Source organism: Cryptotermes secundus, unplaced genomic scaffold, assembly GCF_002891405.2.
Source record: "Cryptotermes secundus unplaced genomic scaffold, Csec_1.0 scaffold212, whole genome shotgun sequence".
NCBI classification, from domain to species: domain Eukaryota; kingdom Metazoa; phylum Arthropoda; class Insecta; order Blattodea; family Kalotermitidae; genus Cryptotermes; species Cryptotermes secundus.
In genome coordinates, this window is record NW_019721006.1 from 437,650 (window position 1) to 458,400 (window position 20,751).

The 20,751-nt window shown below is 40.2% G+C and overlaps 1 protein-coding gene across 1 annotated transcript in view; it reads left to right on the plus strand.

The window, feature by feature from the left end:
• Nucleotides 1–20,751, plus strand: part of LOC111874777 (glycine receptor subunit alpha-3) — a 307,329-nt gene that overhangs the window by 263,263 nt on the left and 23,315 nt on the right. Inside the window, exon 4 of the mRNA XM_023870560.2 lies at nucleotides 9,566–9,789. Within this exon, the coding sequence (XP_023726328.2) occupies nucleotides 9,566–9,789 (224 nt within the window). The remainder of the gene's footprint in view (nucleotides 1–9,565; nucleotides 9,790–20,751) is intronic.

The window sequence follows — 20,751 nt, forward strand, 5'->3', positions numbered from 1 at the left end:
GGTGCATGGGGAAACCCACCCCCTCCAATAATAATAATAATAATAATAATAATAATAATAATACTGAATCCTCTAAAAAAAACCTTTCTAAATTAGCTTACAATCTAAACTGTGTCACTCTGGATTTTGACACAGCCCAGCCTAATACTGATTACCAAGGTTTCGGAGGAACATTCTACCTCCAACGCCACTGTAGAAGTCAAATAGATATGGGACCCAATTAACATAATATAGTATTGCTATCCAGAAAACAGAGTCATAATCTTGTACACTTCCGTCTTCTGGGATACAATTCCGTGTATCCTGTTGAAAGACAAATGATGTTTCGGAAGAACATATCGCCTCCATCTTCAGTGTCGAAGAATAAATCGCGCAACAAATCAACTTGAAAGAAGGTTGACAACAGAGCCGAGAGCTGTGCTTGCCAACTGCAAGAAACAACTCTTCATACACCGCTGTGAAAACCTTAAATCCTACGCATCAAATAATATTAATTGCCGTGAAAAATCAAGATCTAATACACCATGCTACTTGTTTTTAACTTTTCGATTTTCCGTGGCCCCAACTGGGATTGCGCATGGCTATATGACAGCAAAGTTGATGGAAAACCGAGCTCAGTCTCATATGAGATGGAACCAGGGAACACAAGTTTGTGCAGTGGAGACTCGTTAGCATCGTGAAAAGCCAGAGAATGGCATTAACCATAGGGCTAAACACTTCCAATTACTGTGTGAAAAATCCCAGCTGACTTTCGATATGTGATATCTACAGTATATCGTATACAGAAGAGCGATTCGTTTTGTAAACACAGTGACCAAAATTAATTTCAATTCAACGTCCCTTGTTATGTGAATGAGGGGCAAGCGGTAGTGTAGTTAATAGAAGCACTATGCTACAAGCCGGAAGGTCGCGGGTTCAAGTCCCGATGAAATCATTGAATTTTTTAATTTATCTAATCCTCCCAGCCGCATTGGTCCTGGGGTTGACTCAGCCTCTAACTGAAATGAGCCCCAGGAATCTTCACGGGGTAAAGGGTGGCCGACGCGTAATGCTGACAACTTCACCGCCATCTGTGAGCCGATTGTCAAAAGAATGTGGGAACCTCGACGTCTCACGACTGTATGGGCCTCCACGGCCTGTTACAGGGATAGCGTTACCTTTTGCCTTTTTTATTATGTCAATACATATCGAATGTATTAGTGTGAACGTACAGTAGGTGGAAACCATAATGGAAACATTGATAAATCAAGTAACATAATTTGTGTTGGCTACAATGAAATAGCCTCAGTAGGCAACACTGAATGCTCTTCCGTTGGTTTACACTCTGTAGTTCTCGTGTAAATGGGAAAATGGCAGACTTGACAGATTTTGAAAGAGGACAGATGGTTGGTGCGCGTTTAGCTGGAATAGCTATGATAAAAAGTGCCACATTATTAGGTGAATCGAGAGCGACAGTTCCTAAGGATATGTCGTCTTGCACGAAACATGAGAATACAACATCAGTGAAGAACAGGGAGCGAAAATCAATATTGACAGAAAGAGATCGTCTACATTGAGAAGGATTGCTTCGAAAAACCACAGAACCTCTGAGGCACAGGTGACAGGACAGCAGCACTAAATATTCATCTTGCAGACCCAGTTTCCATAAAACTGTCCGACGGAGCTTCACAAAACCCAATATCCACGGTTGGGCTACAATTGCTAAACCTTTTATTGCTGAAAGTATTGCTCCGTTACGTAAACGTTGGTTTCACGACCATGAAGCCAGGACGTCAGGCAACTGGAAACTCATGCGTGATGTGGTCAGAGGATTCGTCCTTTACGCTGTTCCTTATATCAGGAAGAGTTTACCTTTAGAGAACACACAAGGAAGCCTACAATCCTGAAGGCCTGGTTCCAATAGTGAAACACATGTGAGGTTCTGCGATGGTTTCGGCAGCAATATCAAACAGTATCCTGTTGGTCCCATTATTATGCTTCATGGCCGAATTACTGCATGGGAGTACGTTGACAGCTGGGTAATCAGGTGCGTCCCATGATCGAGATGTTATTTCCGAACAAAGATGCAATTTTCCAAGACGACAATGCCCCAGTTCACACTGCTGGAACTGTTCAGTCATGGTTTGAAGAGCGTGAAAATGAACTGTATCATCTTCCCTGGTCAACACAATCACCAGATTTGAACATCACTAACCACTATGATCCGTTTTGGAGACGAGATTAAGGAACAGATTCCCACTTCTAACATCTCTAAAGCAAATTGAAGATGTCTTCAAGAAGAATGGTATAAAATTCCGTTACAGACCTTTCGAGATTTATGCGAGTCCATTCCAAGAAGGACTTGAGACATTATTGAAGGCAAAATGTGATCCAGCACCATACTTATAAAGAAATGTGTACAGTATCTGTAGTGTTTCCGTTATTTTGTTCGGCCCTGTATATCGACCTCCAATTGAAGGTGTGAAATATTTACACAAAGATACGAGGAGATCTCACAAAATTTATAAACCTCAAGAAATATGGAGTGTTCATTGACAGTTTGAGAACACAGATGGATAGACAGACAGAGAGCAAGGTAATGTCATAAAATTCCTTTTATTCTTTTCAATAAGGAATAGAGGTTTACAAGTAGACCTAACTCTCTGAACCATATGACAATCGCCACTTTCCTCCAAATAACCTGCATTGACGTATGTTCCAAGAAGAAGTGTAGTTTCTATTTTTTCTTAACTCTTGCCTTATTGAACTAAGCTGTTAGTAGCTCAGTTTACGTAGCGTCAAGTTATGAAACAGAATGATTAGCGAGTAACTGATTGGAAAATACACGAAAGGAAGGGATCGTGGCCTAGTTTGAGGATTTCTCTTATAATTTCCATGGAAGGACTGAGAAAAATCACGAGAACCCCGAAGATAGCCAGGCTCTGGGGCGAGATTTGAATCGTAGACCTCTTGAATATGAAGGAAAAATGTCATTGACCCTAACGCTGGGTTCAGGGGCAAAGCATAATATTGATCCTCTTCTATTCTTCTTTGCTGGTAAAGAAATCAAGTGTTAAATCATGTTAGTTTTCTCGTAATGAAAGTCAGATCATCTACATGTATATTTGAGCTTTTGAAATAGATACAGCGATAATTGCTTCGCAAATGTAAGAGGAGATTACATCTCTACGTCGTGTTATTAATTAACGAACAAGTAAAGATGAAGCAACATGTTCACGTTCTTTCCCCCTTCCATTCGTTTGTTTCTTTGTTTGATTGTTTCAGTGTTTGTTTCATTCATTTATATCAATTACAAGTTTATTCATTTTCTCTCTTTAATTACTTTACTTAATAACGCAATTGAATTCTTATATATTTGCGTGCTAAACCAATAACCCAAGGACCAATTACGAATTGAACTCGAGCGAAGGAAGGGAAAGAAACGTAAACAAAGTACGAAACAACACAAATTACGAGTAATAACAAACATGAAACATATCATTTAGGAGTTAAGATTAAAATAATAACAATTGCAAGTGTTGAGATTCTTAGCACGTCCCATGCTATCTATCGATCTTCAGCGCCTTCCTGGGTCACGTCTTCCTGTCGGTTGATAACATAAAAGTTATTTGGGAGCTCCTTCTGATAGAATCTCCTGTAGATGTTCCAGCCAATTTTTCTTCCTTTCGTGTATTTGTTTATCCAGCTTAGTCGTTAGTATTGGTGGCCTTAATCCGTCGCTGCTTTTCTTATCCCATGCAATAACCTGCTGCACATCTGCTGCTTCCAGTCGCCTTTCATCCATTCCTCTAAGAGTTCGTGTTAACATCAGACACTGCAGGGCCATGGTCTTATAGAATTGTAACTCCTTGTTTTTCCTTGTTTTGTGTCCCAAATTCCTGTTTTGTTTTTCTACATATATGTCGGATTTCTTAAGTCTGTTATTTATATTTTCTTGAGCATTTAGTGTTGATATTTCGCATCCCAAGTATTTAAAATCTGAAACTTTGTTCAATTACTTCCTCATTTATTACTATTTTGGACCTCATTTTATAGGTTCAAGGTATTAATAAATGACGAAATTATAGAACAAGTTCATTTCTTTATTTATTTCTGACAAACTTTTTAAATATAACAGAAAATATGGGCCTTATAATCATCCGAGCCTTATGTCTCTTTACTGGAATCGAAAACAATCATAATTTAAACGGTTAACCATCGGTATTTGGGTGTGGAGTCCCGGAAACTTTTCCAGAGCAACCGCACATTCTGTGGAATTTAGACAAATTAACTCAGTAAAATATTTTCTCCGAGCACTTCGGTATATATCTACGAATTTCAGTTAAAACTTTTATTCCGTGAATCTGCCATTCATATTGTCGTTTGCGACAAGCTTATTTTGCCAGCACGCTCTCATAAATTTCACCCCTCCTTTGGATTCACTTCTGAAGCATTTACTTACTTACTCATGGAGCTGAGCCCTTCCTGAGGAGCCGCCAATTCTACAGCTACTCAAGAATTTCCCAGCATTTTATGGAACCCGAAGGTTCATCACCGTGTTCACAAGAGCCCTCCACTGGTCCCTATTCTGAGCCAGATCTATCCAATCCATACCNNNNCCATCCCATCCTATCTCTCTAAGATCCATTCTAATATTGTCCACCCACCTACGCCTTTGTCTTCCCTGTGGTCTCTTTCCTTCTGGCTTTCCCACCAATATCCTATGCGCATTCCTCGTCTCCCCCATTCGTGCTACATGACCTGCCCACCTCATCCTCCTTGACTTGATCATTCTAATTATACTTGGACAAGAGTACGAGTTATGAAGCTCCTCACTGTGCAGTTTTCTTCAACCTCCTGTCACTTCATCTCTCTTCGATCCAAATATTCTCCTCAACATCCTGCTCTCAAAGACGATCAGGATATGGAGGTTAAAATTATTTAATAAAGGAAAATAATTCATCTTGTGTCTTTATTAAATTGTGTGCTATGAGAGCCGGTATAATGATTGGCTACAGGCTGGATTGCAGAGAGACAGAAATTTGATTCGTGGTAGGGGCAAAATTTTTCTCTTCTCGACAGCGTCCAGATATATCCTGAGGCCAATCCGGCCTCTTACAAAGAGTATCTTGGGTTCTTTCCGCAAAGAAAAGCGGTCGAGGCGTGAAGCTGACCACTCACCTCCAACTGGTGCCAGGGACAATCTTACCTTCTACTATGAGAGATAACTATGACCGAAAAAGATCACAAAATTTGCAGTTCGTGAGAGCCATAAATAGAATATTATTGGAGTCTTAATGAAAATATTTAAATTCGTATCCCAGTATAACCGCAACCACGTGTGAAAATCGTACAAACGATCAGAGATTGTTTCAGCGTACGGGACATACTGCTGCTGCTTTATGAGCAAGTAACTGATTTTAATGTATCAGACCGACAGTCCTTTGTGTCCGATTGGATTTAGTTGCCTCAATAAATAAAACGTGAATGGGAACAAAATTGGGGGAGGGTGCCGTGGAGTGAAGGTCAAGCTGTTTAAATTCCTGCATTAATTATAAGCATGGCCCGGATTTTGATGACATGTCACCTTTTTTTCCATTGTATCCTATGCGATGCTCTTAAATATATAAATCTCGGATATGAGCTGCTGGTTACGGAAATGTAAATTTTATAGGTATTTTTTTTTTTTACATTTTTAGGTTTAAGGTCATTTTTTTCATTTTGGGGTTAATTTTTTGGTAAATTTTTGGACTTTTAAGGGTATTTCTCGTAATTTTTGGCCATTTTAGGGAATTTTTCTTCATATATTTTCTGAAATGTGAATAACATGGAAGTGAAGGTCATTTTTCTGGATTTTTTGGTCATTTTATAGGTCATTTTTAAATATATTCAGGTCATCAAAATCCGGGCCCTGATTATAAGAGATAGATAAGCAAGGCTGAAACAAAAATAGGAAGACTTTGAATGACGTGTCTAAGGGACTTCGCTCGCTTCGTATTTGAAACAGACCATCTTTATTTTCGCGAACAACGATCAGGCCTCACCTTCCTGGTGACCTGTTGCAACGTCAGTAACATGAGTAGAAGTATAACACTTTCAGGATCATTTACTTGACTTGTTGTCTGAATAAACAGGCTAAATTTATAAACATTAGATATACTGCAAAGAAAATTTAATTCAGTTTTATCTCTTTCCTTAATCCGTTTAAACAAGTTTCACAAAAATTCTGATACATAAAGTAACATATACACGTACTTTCAAACAAGTACTAGAGGTCATGAATTTTTGATGATCTGTTTACGTACGTAATAAACGGTTTTCTGTGTTCTTCTTCAAGGTAAAGCTATCCCTGTAACAGGCCGTAGAGGCCCATAAGGTCGTGAGGCGTCGAAGCTCCCACATTTTTTCGGCAAACCGCTCAGAGCTGACTGTGAGGTTGTCAGCCTTACGAGCCGGCCGCCCTTTACCTGCAGGAAGATTCCTGGTACACATTTGTGTTAGAGGCTGAGTCGACTCAAGGGCTATAATGCGTACTTCTCTTCTAGTATCGGTTCCATCAAAAGCTAACGTAAATTACGAATAGGTGATTACACAATTTACGGATCTATTTCTGTTCAGTCTTTCCGCTACCGTATATGCATACTGCCTCAGAGCTTCTGTCCTTTAGACCAAGTCCAGCATTATCCGTAACAGGATCTGTTAAGATCTCCTTAACAGCTATGGAATTTCAAGAAATTTACAGGGTTAAAACAGATTTTCCTGTCCTACCATTCGAAGAAAACAACCAGAAATTGTATTAGCTTGCATAGATACATGACCATAAGGCAAGTCACAGGTATATGAATAAAAATTACAGGTGGTTGTTGAACGACCGCCTCTGTGGTCTAGTGGTCAGATTTTCTGGCTACAAATCCCGATATCCGGGTTCGATTCTAGGCGCTACCAGGTTTTCTGAGAAGTAGTGGGTCTGGAATGGGATCCACTCAGCCTCGCAAGGATAATTGAGGAGCTATTTCAAGGAAATAGTGTCTCCGGTCTAGAAAACCGAGATTAATGACCGTGGGGATACGTTGCGCTGACCACGCGACACACACTATACGCAAAAGTTGGCACTAACTTCGCTGACAAGCGGCGGTCGCTCGGTCGGTATAGTTCGCTTGCGGACTAGAGGCAACGGAGTTTGATGGTGGATAAACAAATTATAACGAAATCTACGTAATTTTCATAGTTTTCTTCAAGTAATATGAACAGAAGTTTAAAATAATTCATGTTAGGTTTTTTATACTCGTAGGTAGTAAAATACAGACTTTCAGTCCAAATATCACAGTGTGGGGCCTTCATGTGAGTAGCATTAACGTCCTGTGCACAAAATATTCTTGTAACAAAATCTTCCTCGAAAAACATTCAGGATATAAATTTATTTAAGTTTAAAATGAAAATATATTTGCTATTTTTTTTTGGCAAATTTATGATTGCAGAAGTGTTTTTTTTTCTCATCTGAAGCGCTACATTCAGATGTGACCTGTCACATCACAATCACACACAGACCACACAAACTCACGGTTTATAATGATTTAGTAGTGCGGTTTTTACTGAACTTCATAATTATTTTTATTTTTGTTTTTCAGTTTAGTGGGATATATCAAAATATATGGGACCACATATTGCGCCAGTCTTTAACTACGTAGGATTTTAGGTGCTCATGGCGGTAGTTGTAAAGGGTACTATTTTCTGGGATATAACGCCATGAATTCTGTTAAAAGCCAACTGTCGTTTCGGATGAATATATCTCCTCCATCTTCACAGTCGAATAAGCCGAGCAAGATGCCAGGGTGAAATCCGGTGGCAAGATGGAGGCAATGTGTTCCTCCGAGAAGTCAGTTGACTTCAACGGTCAGTCAGTATAGGGACTGACTACAGGCTGGACGAGAGTTCGTGTCCCTGTAAGGCCAAGAATTTTCTCTTCTCCACTTCGTCCAGACCGGTTCTGGGGCCCACCCGGCTTCCTGTACAATGGGTACCGTGGGCTCTTTCTCCGGAGGTAAAGCGGCCGAGGTGTGAAGCTGAACACTCACTTCCACGTAATGTCGAGGTCAAGAAAATGTGGATCTATACATCCACTCCCTCTACGCCTTCATAGCATAGTGCTTAAGTAGTTAAGCACAGGGAGAACTTTACCTTTTACACGGCGTTATATCCCGGAAGTTAGTGCCCTTCATGTTATAACTATTTTGTCGCGTTATATTTACTTGCGATAAGATATTCCGTAGTGAAGAATTTAATGGTCTTGAAGTGTAACGGCCTTATTCAGGCTGTTACGTAAGAGTGTTTACGATTTTCCAGCGATTAAGTAAATATATATGCCAGTTAAATTTGGTCGTATATGCAGTTTCTTCGCAGGTTGTTTAACAAGTCACACAAACCACAACACACAACTTTTTATTTCCATTTTATTGGAGTCAGATTCTGTTTAATATTATATCAGGCAAATTAATTTTTCTTTTTTTCCGAAATATTAAATTCGAAAGAAGGCAAACTGCGAAAGAATAGAATCGACCAAAGGAGCTCCAAATTATAGGTATCAATTTTGTACGCTAACTGAACAATGCGAGTAATATATGTTCAACAAATATTGTAAGTAGCTTTGCATAGGGTAGACTCTAGCATAAATACAAGTAGTATTTTCAATACTGCATTTCGACCTCGTGTTTATAGACAGGTGTGGCCATACTGTACTTTCATATTATCTTACTATTCTTGAGAATATGGAAAATGAATCTGTCCCTTCAAGCCGGGCCCACTAACGTAGCAGAAGTCCTGGCTGGAAAGAATTTCCAATGAAGTTCTTTCCCGCTGCACTGGTAACTCCATTCTATCTGCGTTGGTTCTGATATATACCTGAACACACAATTTGGATGTAAAACTTCAGCAAAACGAAACAACCCCCTGAAACAATATTCGTCGCTAAACAGGTTAGCCTTATATTTCTGAGAAAGCGGATAGAGTGGGTATTAGAAACGGGTTGACTCCGATTGCTTTAACACACACCACCTGACTTTTTCTTTGCTAAGGGCCATTACCAACCTTATTTGTACCATGTAATAGTCCGTAGCCGGTCACAGTGATCACAGTGGTCGCGCGGTCTAAGGCATGAACAGTCTTCGCTCGCTCGGACGCTGGGATAGCGGGTTCGAATCCAACTCAAGGCATGGATGTTTGTGTTAGTAGAGGCCTTGCGACAGGCCGATCCCCCGCCCAAAGAGTCCTACCGACTGTCCTAGATTAAGAGAACATAAAACTTACTTGAAGAAAGCAGTCTTCTGGGATTTGGCACCGTGTATATGTGGTGTTAACCGACGTTTCGGAGGAACGTATCGCCTCCATCTTCAGGGTAGAAGGAAAAATATAAGAAATCCGCANACTTACTTACCTCGACACCGTAAAGGTCTAAGAGGAGCAGACAAAGAAACAGTCCATGCCTGCTAATTGTAACCACACAGAAACAAAACGTCTATACCGGCATGTGTAGTTTCCGTCCAGTTACACGAAACCAGGCAACCGAGTATGACCGAATGTTTTGTTGCAGGACTACGAAGTCGATTTGTACCTGCGACAGAAGTGGCAGGACGAGAGGCTGAAACATGCGGAGATTACTGAAGCTTTGGACCTGAACGACCCGAACCTGGTGAAGGCCATATGGAAACCGGAAGTGTACTTCCCTAACGCGAAGCACGCCGAATTCCAGTACGTCACCGTACCTAACGTCCTTGTGCGCATCAACCCTGACGGAGAGATTCTCTACATGCTGAGGTGGGTACTGCCTCCACCTATTGCACAGCCCCGTGTTTCCTTTCGGGGTAAAGTAAACACGCATTTAGTCTGTGCTAAAGAAATTCATCTGGAAGTAAATATATATATAAATAAATACCTGTATGCAAACTTAATAATGAACTAAATAAACAATACGGACATATTAAACCATCGTTATTGTAATTGTAATTGTTGTAGTTGTTGCCTTCTACAAGGTTTAGGCGTATTGGCCTGTTCAGATCCTGTTTTTACTAATTCACCTTTTCATCCCTTCAGAGACTTTCGCTGTCCTCTAATTTATTGAGGCTTTAGCCCAGAATTCTCCTTGGAATTCGTTCTGATGACGTTCCTATCACAAGTTACAAATAATTTTATTAGTATTATTTTATTTCTTGTGTTAAATTGTGGAAAACTACATAATGAGGAGCTTCATATTTTTATTCTTCTCCAAGTATAATTAGAATGATCAAGTCAAGGAGAATGAGAGGGTCAGGGCATATACCACGAATGGGGAGAAGAGGAATACGTATAGGATATTGGTGGCAGTGCCAGAGGGAAAAAGGCCGAAGACCAAGACGTAGGTGGGTGAACAATATTAAAATGGATCTTAGAGAGATAGGATGGGATGGTATCGATTGGACTGGTCTGGCTCAGGATAGAGACCAGTGGAGGGACTTATGAACACGGTAATGAAATTTCGGGTCCCATAAAATGCTGGGAAATTCTTGAGTAGCTGCAGAATTGGCAGCTTCTCAAGAAGGGCTCAACTCCGTAAGTAAGTAATGTCAAATTGTGTGTTTGTGTTATACTGCGTTTATTTTCTTTCCTGTTCTATGTCAGGCCGCTGCTAGTCTGGAGAAACCCATCCACTTCTTGAATTAGAGTCACTGGCGTAAAGGAGAGATGGCAGTTCTATACCTTTGTAAAATTTGATCATTTTTTTTTTCGCTTCATGATCAATGTTAGTTTAATTTCCTCACAGGTGCTGTTAAATGTACGTTCGAGTAGCTTGGTTTTAATTCCAGATTTCTCTCATAGTTCTTTGACAATAAATTTAATTTAAGTAGGATTCGAGGTTCCCGCAGCTGTGGTTACTGTGAGTTCCATCTTCTGGGATATAACGCCGATAGCCTTTTGAAAATCAACCGACGTTTAGGAGGAAAATATTGCCTAAATTTTCAGGGTCGAATAATAATCAAAACAAGAATTCAGGGTGAATACAGCCCCAAAATCAGAAGATATAACTCGTCAATTTAAGTTAGAACCCCTAGCCTGTTTCATAGTAATATTTTCTATCACAATTGCTGCTCTTTCTAATTTATTCCTTTAAACGCCAACGCCTTTGTTTCAATCGAAATTTTCTTGTTATACACTGATGGAGTTCCACGTGATTGATGTAGGAATCTTTTTCGATAATCTTCAGAAGCTGTCAGAATAGACAAATCACTTGAAAACAAGCCTAACATCAAAAATTCTAATTTTAAGTGACCATTCTTTACTGACAAAACCAACAGTCAAAATAAAGCTTCACAACGGCAGAAAATTTTGAACATCCCTCTCTCACTTGGTCGTCATTTCTTTCTCTTTCTACTATCAGTTACATTATCTGTTTCGACAAGAGCCCGGATAACGCAGTCCGTTAGTGACTGGCTACGGGCTGGACGGCCTAGGGGTCCGAGTTCGAGTCCCGGCACTAAACAGGTTCTTCTTCTCTCCACGTTTTCCGGTCCAGACCGATTTTGGAGCCCACCTGGCGTTCTATCGAATAAGTACCTAGGGTTCTTCCCCCGGGGTAAAGCGACAGAGCCATCAAGCACATCACTCACCTCCAAATAATGCCGAGGTCAAGAATATGTGGATCTATACTCGTACATCTACTCCCCCATACATCTTCATGGCGTAGTGTTTAATTAATTAAGCACAGGGAAAACGTTATATTTGTTTCTACAAACGTATTTTGGATTGCTCTTCTTAGATGCTGTGGAACGCCTTCAATTCTCAGAACGAGTCAATCTTTATTTCCGTTTATTTTACCGAAATTTTTTATACATAGACTGAGGAAATTCATGAAAAACCTGTAAGGAAAGCTGATCTGCGGACCGAGGTTCCAGTTGCAAGTCTATAGTGTTGCAGTTGTACCAACCATTATTTTTCTTAATTTTAAACAAGAAGAATGAAGATTTTCAACATGTAAATGTGCCTCTCCGTACTCGCCTTCCCCCCGTCCTTCTTCATCTCTGTAATATACGTAACAGATTCTTTCGCCCAAAGATATGATTCCCTACCTATTATTATTTTTTTATTGCTAGTGGGGTGGGACTAAGTCCCTGTACTGCGGCCACTTCTGGCCTATTGTACCAGCCCCAGATGGTAGGTGAGGTTGATTGCGGAGCAATTGGTGGAATGAAGATTAGCAGGGGAAACCGAAATACTCGGAGAAAACCTTCCCCAGCGCCACTTTGTCCGCCACAAATCCCACTTGACCAGACTTCGGATCGAACCAGGGCCGCCGCGGTGGGAAGCCAGCGACTAACCTCTTGAGCTATGGCGCGGCCAAACCCTATCTAAACAGGATCTGTCTCTTCTAAACGGTCTTTGCACTTCCACTAACCCTTCAAAAACTGAATTGCTTCTGGATAATACATAAGAATTCAGTTTGAACCTCACAGGAAACTCATTATTTCCCCTTACACACACCAATCAATTAATGCTGTTAGGAGAACTGCCGCAGTTTACTGTGAGAACAATATGAAACACACAGATACACTCTGTGGGCACAATACAGTTTTAGTATGTGCATGTTGTATCCACCGGGCTATTAAGTGTTAATATATTTCTGCTAATTTGCCGATTATATTTCTTAATGTTTTGGTTATGTTTCATAATATGAATTAAATATACTTTTCCCCTCTCTAAACAGAGCATTCACTTCTGTTGCCTCATTTCATTCTTGGATATATCTAAGCCATGTTGCATTTCTCGGGTGTAAATCAGTTACATCAAGCCACGTTTAGTAATTCCGAAGTTCTTAAGAGAAAGAATAGATCTCCCTTTACATTAAGTTCTATGTACAGTATATATCATTTATATCCGTAACTGTCATTTTTTAAAACTTCGTAATGTCATCAGCAAGGCCCGGATTTTGATGATATGTCATCTTTTTCTCCTTGTATCCTCTGCGATGCTCTTAAATATATAAATCTCGGATATGAGCTGCTGGTTACAGAAATGTAAATTTTATAGGTAATTTTTGTCATTTTTTGACATTTTTAGGTTTAAGGTCATTTTTTCATTTTAGGGGTAATTTTTTGGTAAATGTTTGGAATTTTAAGGGTATTTCTTGTTATTTTTTGGCCAATTTAGGGAATTTTTCTTCAAATGTTTTCTGAAATGTGAATAACATGGAAGCGAAGTGTTCTTTCTTTTCTCCTTTAGGTAATTTTTCTGGATTTTTCGGTCATTTTATAGATCATTTTTTAAATATTTTCAATTCATCAAAATCCGGGCCCTGGTCATCAGTAACACACCTAATTCAAGCTTGTCTGCATTTCTGACATTTGCTACCATATAAGAGTCTCGAAGATTTTGCTAGTGAATCTTCATAAAATTATTCTGAAATTATAGTAAAATATATTGTGTTTTTCTGTTCCATTTAATTGCTCTTATTATAAATACATCGCAAAACTGTGATTCGCGAGCCGCATGGCTCTTTATAACCGTTAGGGAGGCTCGTAAAAAAAAAAGTTAGTCAGTGGCTTTTTTTTTTACGAACGGAATAAATCCAGGGCATTGCGGCGTGGGAAGCCCCTTATCTTTGCCATCCAGTGCATGTTTGTTTGTGGCTATCGTATTTCTGAATATTGTTATAAGCGACTCCGATGTTCCATAAGTCTGGCCTCCCTTTACTTTATAGGGTTTGTCATACTGGCTATGAATACCGTATTTTAAACCTGTAATATAACCTTCCTCTGTTTTCTGTTGTTTTTTCTCATTTCTCCCGTCACTGTTGCCGATTTCAGTTTGTAGTCCATTCTTTCCGCCTCGGATTTGGTAGTTAGGAATTTTATAGATGCTTGCTTTTTCATCTTTTATTATGTCCGTCATTTTTGCATTCTCGTACCTGCCAGTAAGCTAAAAAATGCAAATAATAGAACTCAGAGGTAAGATTAGCAACCTTTCTGCGGGACGGTAAACTGAGAAAGAAACCTACGCACCTGAAAGCAGAAAGATGACGGACCCACACCAGACAAATCCATTGAAATGCTGCAAACTTAACATGCAGGAACTCTGCCACGAATTTACCCCAATGAATCAGGGCATAATATATAATTTAAAAGTATTTTATATTCTAAGTAACTTGGAATAGCATTATGTCCCTTCTTTAAATCTGATGAAATTTGATTTTGGATTCATGTAAAATTGGCTTCATATATATCGGCACTTATTAAATTAAATTCGCCCCACAACTTTCAGTATCGACTTCATAACAAAATCTTTCCAGGAATTTGGGGTACCAAATATGAGAACACATGAGCAGACTCGAATTTCTCATGATGATCTTATTGTATGGATTTATGAAAAGCATAAAAAGAAGTAGGAAGAAACGCAGCATAACACATATGTATTTTCAATTACAGCATATAGAATTTGTTTATTTACAGTTAACTAAAAGCAGCCCTTCTTCAGGTCATTGTAACCAGATGATATGGCAGAAGCATGGTTTAAGAAGGTATTGTCAGAATCCAGTGATTGTAAGACTAAAAGAAACGCTGACGAAACGTAGATCGCTGCAAGAACAATACCTCCTCAACAGTAAGTTTGCTAGTGAAGAGTACTGGCCTGAAAGATAGGATATTTTGCAAAAGACAACAGAACCTCCAGTCGTCCGTATCCTCAGACAGTACCGTACATAATGATCCATGCTTCAGGACCACATGAATTTTAGGACCATCTGAACAATATTATATGAGAGAGCCCAAATATTGTGACATGACGCCCGAAAGCCGGAATAGCCCATTGCGGTTCAACGGCTTGTTAAATCACGGTTGCTGCTGTAATCACGCATTCCCGTGGCAACAGATAAGCAGATTACAGCCGTTCAATGGAGTGTTCCGTTTGCGGTCCGCACCGGGTCATAAAAGGGCACGTAATTCATTCTCAAGAGTCAGTCGTACTGGAGTGGTCAGCAAAAGGATTCGCCTGACAGACGTCGTGCAGAAGGAGTTCAATTGTAATCATTGACTATAATTGTAAAGAAATGCCAATAAACACAATCATCAAACCTAGAGCCCATTAACACTAGCCACGCTAACTCCGGATACGTGGCAATATAAAGCAATTTTATTTTGTCTCAAAACCAATGTTGGCAGAACTGAAAAGATGGCGGATATAAACAATACGAACATTTCCTCATTTCCACCTCGGCTGTTTTCGTTTTCTTTTGAATGGCAATATTTCTGTGACACTGTATGGCTGTGCGTTTAATAGAATGTTCCCCAGAAGAAGAGCGCTATATGATGTAGTCTTTCACTGTCATATGGTGTGGTATCTCATGAAATTTTCAGAATAGTGGAAGTTCAGTATGGTGGCAAACATATCATCCACAGTAAATTTCGTGAAAATGTAGGAATAAGTGGTCTGACAGTAAAGTTCGCGATCTCATCGCGGTGAAAATGCTACATACCTCATTGCTGAATATCAATGTTATCGCCTTAAAAGTACTCCCCTTTGGAAGCTTTGCACCGATCTCAGCGCCTAGTCCGCCCTTCAAAACAGTTTTGGAACTGGTTTTATGGACTCGCATTCAGAGCTTCCATTTTATTACTCCTGGTGTCACCAGTGTCATTAAAATGCGTTCCTTTCAATGTTTCCTTTATTTTCGGGAACAGAAAAAAGTCAGTGGGGTCTAGATCCGGTGAATAGGGAGAGTGATCCAGCACAGTTATTTGTTTACAAGCTAAAAGCGCCCTCACAGTGCCGTATGAGCAGGTTCTTTGTGACCATTTTAGCACACACTTTTCTCATGTCAAGTTCTTTACTTAAGATTTTCCTAACTGTTTTTCTGTCAATGTTCTCTTGCACTACTGTGTCCCTGACAGCCAGACGACGATGTTCACGCACAATTTGACGAAATTTTGCAATGTTTTCTTCAGTTCTGCTCGTTGCTGGCCGTCCTGATCTCTCTTCGTCAGTGATACTTTCTCTTCCCTCATAGAAATGTGTCGCCCACATGTAAACTGCTGGTTTCTTCACAGCATTATCCCAGTAAACTTTCATTAACATCTCTCTGGTTTCGCTTCCACTCTTGCCAAGTTTAACAAGAAATTTAATGTTCGTTTTTGCTCTAATTCAAGTTACGACATTCTCGAGACGGCACACCAAAACACACTCAGACAATAATAGACGCCACTCAGAAAGAGACTGACATAGATCAACAACAACACAGCTGTGAGAAACTGAAATACCAAAGTCATCAAACCATACTGAGGTTACTGTCCACTGCTGCAACGGCAAACACACGGTGGCTGGTACGCGAACTTTACTGTAAGACTATTTAAAGGAGGGTGGACGAGAATTGTTAATTATACGCGTTCTGGGTGCTCAGCAACTGTAACATTTCTTTAAATCGAATATCAGATCGATCAGAGTACCAAGCACAACTGAAGAATTAACACCGATTAAACTTCATCTGAAGTAAACATCATTCATGGAAAGACGCGGCGAAATAATAGATTCGGGACCAACTGCATATTTTTTGTCACGACTTAAAATATAATTACTTTTTCTCACTTAGTGCAAGTGTTTTCTCTTGTTTGAAATAATCTTCTAAATGTTGCAGAATATTTCTCAAACATATAACAGTTACTCACCTGATAAATTAAGTTTCTGCTTTAACAGAACCACACTCGAACAGTCACCTCGATTGACCCTACGCTGAGCTGTGTCTGAAATACATTAAAAGCATTCAATCCACACACAAAATGTTTTCCCACTGCAGTTTCATTCTAAATTTTCCCAAGTGAACCCCACGAAAACTGAAATTTTTTAGTTAATATTTAGGTTGGGTTTCTCCATATGACCGATAGCTTATATGGACGTAGTTTATTCATTCCCGAATTCATACGGGTATCTTCTCAGAGTAGCGAAGAATCCAAATGTTTCAAATTAGAATCTTTTTTAATTGATTGTATCGTTTAGGGTAAGTAAAAACTAAAGTTGTCGCTGTGCTTAACTAATTCTTTACTACGCCATGAAGGGATCTGGGGGAGCAGATGTGTAGATCCATATTTTCTTGACTTCGGCACTAGCTGGAGGTGAATGGTCAGCTTCACATCCCAGCCGCTTTACCCCCAGGGAAAGAACTCCCGGTACCCATTGCATATGAGGTTTGGACGACGTGGAGGGTGAAAATTCTTGCTCTCACCGAGACTTGATCTCCGACCCCTTGGTCGTCCGACCGGTAGCCAGTCACTATTCCGCACGAGCTATACCGGCTCTCTTTTATTGTAAGTGCAAAGTTGAAATGTGCAAATGTTAGAAAGTAAAACTTCATGGAACATAATTCTAGAGAAACTGATAGTCACTCAATTCGCCAAAAGATTCTCCATCTTCTGTTGAACCTAGAAGAATATTACAGTCTCCAGAAAAGCCCACCACATGACAGTATCCTGCGCCACATCAATCCAATCCATACCTTCAAATTCTATTTATATAACATTCATTTGAATATTATCCTAAGTTCTACGCTGTATCTCCCAAGGGGCCTTCTCTTCAGGTTTTCCGACTGAAACTGTATATGCATTTACCTTCACTCTAGTGCCTGCCACATCCCCTGTCTACCTGTGCCCCTCTTGAAGTCGTCACCATTATATCTGCAGACGACTACAATTCATGAAGCCCCTCTGTGCCTCCTGTTGTCTCCTCTCAGGTGCGAATATTCCTCGAAGCTCGATTACAATGCAAATTTAGTTAACGCCAAATAATAATAGAGTCGCTGCGTTGAGGAGGAAGCAGTGCTGAAAGTAAGCCGTGGAATGTAGCTCAGAATTTCAGTAGCAATGACAGCCACTTTTGTTACCTTACGGTCGATAATACAGCTGCCACCTTGCTGCAGATAATTCCCTTGTTAGGGTGTCAGTGTACTGTGTTTAAATGGGTCCCCTACCACCGCGGCGTGACGCGTATCGTGTTATGAATGAAGAAAACTGCGTCCAGTTAATGGAGGGTGGCAACGAATGTGCAGAATAAGTGACCGTAAAAGCCGACAAGGAATGGTCGCCTAGCTTGGAATTTTAGTGTGGGTTTATATTTCTTTGCTGTAAAAACAGGTAGTGTAGTTTGTTACGAAACCGCGCACAAAGCATAAAAATTGGCCATATAATTTTGCGCTACTTTACAGCGCCAAGATAAAACTGAACTTCAGTTTATCTTTGTCGCCCGAAGTACGGTTCGCATCTTTGCCATGCCCGCACTCTTCATTCAAAACAGCAAACAGTAAGCCAGACTCTGCAGACACTGTTACATGACGACTGAGAATGTGTGGAGTAAGTAATGACGGAGAGCCTACCCCATCTGATCTGAGAATTTGTTGAGAGGCTAACAATCCCGACCATAAAAATAAAACTAGCATGTTATTAAACCTTATACACCGCCTCAGAATTCAACAGATCCTTTAGAACGCTCTAAGAAACGAAAAATGGATACATTCGGAAATTAGGAGTTCACTAAACACAGTAGCAAGAAAATGAGCGAATCATCCATCATATACACGGTGTGTCCAGGATCCGTTAGGAATAATTTTTTTAATTTTTTCCTTGCAATACCATCTGTTGGCGAGTTGTGGCGTTAAGATTCTTGAAGTTTCAGCTGTGGCTCTCTATAATTTGAAAGCTGCATCATGTGTTCTGACCTTGAATGTAACAGTACTGTTCTGACGCTCGTCGGAAAATGGCGGTTGAACAGAGAGCCAACATCAAATTTTGTTTGAAGTTAGGCAAAACAGTCAGAGAAGCGTACCAAATAATGAAAAGTGTGTATGGTAGTGATTGTTTGAGTCGCTCGGACATTTTTCGATGGTATGCTGTATTTCGTGACGGCAGGGAGGACATTGAAGATGCTCCACGTGCATCAAAGCCGAGAACAAGTCGCACTGAAGAAAATGTGAAAAAAGTGACCGGACCGAAATCCTTGCATCAGACAGATGTGTTTCTGCAAGACTCATCAAGGAGCTCTTGGAAATACCAAAAAGTACTGTGCATCAAATTTTGACCGAGGATTTTGTCAAACTGGAGGTCTGTGAGCGGTTTGTACCGCACGCGCTGTCAGGCAATGAAAAACATGCCAGAGTGGAACACTGCAAAGACATGTTACGGTCGGCCCAAGGTGATACAAAATTGATTGTTCCTGGTGACGAGACATGGTGTTTTCAATATGGGCCTCTCATAAAGGGGCAGAGTGCAGCGTGGTTGAGGCCAAAGAAGCCGAAACCAAAGAAAGTGCTCATGCAAAAGAGTCGAGTAAAGACACTACAACAGTTTTCTTCGATTCCAAAGGAATCATTCACAAAGAATTTCTACCAGAAGGTCAAACAGTGAATTCTGATTATTATCTCGGAGTCCTCAATCGTTTATGGTCGAGAATTCTTCGAATTCGACCTGAATATCGAGAGCAGGGTTCCTGGTCGCTCCCCCACGACAATGCCCCACCCCACAAATCGAAGATCGTGCGCGATTTTTTAGCCAGAAAAGGGATCACAGTACTTGATCATGCTCCGTATTGGCCAGATTTGGCTCCAGCAGATTTCTGGTTGTTCCCAAAAGTTAAGTTGGCGATGAAAGGAAACCGTCACGACACCATCCAGGACATCCAAAGGGAATCTACGGCAGTTTTAAATGCGATTCCACAAAAGGAGTATAGTGACTGTTTTCGAAATTGTTTTAATCGCTTCCAGCTATGTATTGATTCAGAAGGAGACTATTTTGAATAAAAAGAGTGAAATTTTGAAAATAATTCACGTCTTGTATTTTTAATGAACACAGTCCTAACAGAATCTGACAAACTGTGTATAGTGAGAGCAGTCCTGCAGGTCAGAGTGATAGAAGTTTGCCTGAAATAATTATTTAGTCATAAAATGCCAAAGAAAGAAACCACTTAGGACATCCATCCTTAGATAGGTGCTTAGTATTTCAATGGATACTGTAAAGAAGTAAGTATAATTAAAGTGATCAAGTCAAGGAAGATGAGGTGGGCAGGACATGTAGCACGAATGGAGAGAAGAGGAATTGTTATAGGATACAAGTAGGAAAGCCAGAAGGAAAAAGACCACTGGGAAGACCAATACGTAGGTGGACAATATTAAGATAGATCTTAGAGAAATAGGATGGTATGAATTGGACTGATGTGGCTCAGGATAGGAACCAATGGAGGGCTCTTGTGAACATGGTAATGAACCTTCGGGTTCCAGAAAATGCTGGTAAATTCTTGAGTAGCTGCAGAATTGGCGGCTCCTAAAGAAAGGCTTAGCTCCGTGAGTGAGTGACCGTAAAGAAGCAGGGCTTATGATGTGGACTGGATTAATCTCGTCCTGAACAGGGACCAGGGGCGGGCTTTGTACACAGCGTAATAAACCGTCGGTTTCATAAGAGGCGTGTGTATATCTCTGATGATGCGGTCTCTTGTCAGCTTGCCAAGAGCGATAGTGTAACATGGAGTTTGTTAGACATTTTCATAATGTGTGGTCCTTTTGTCTTTATGTGAATACAATATAACTAATTTCTCACTTGTATTTCTGCACGGAGGATATGCAGTTTCTCTAATAGTAACGTAAATAATACGAAGGAAAATGGAAACCATTTGCTATGCCCAGTACCAGAGACCTATGTGGCAGAATTACATGAATATCTACTGTGAGAATATGTGACGTGCGTATCATTTATCTTCTGCCCATGGAGGATAGTATGGCAG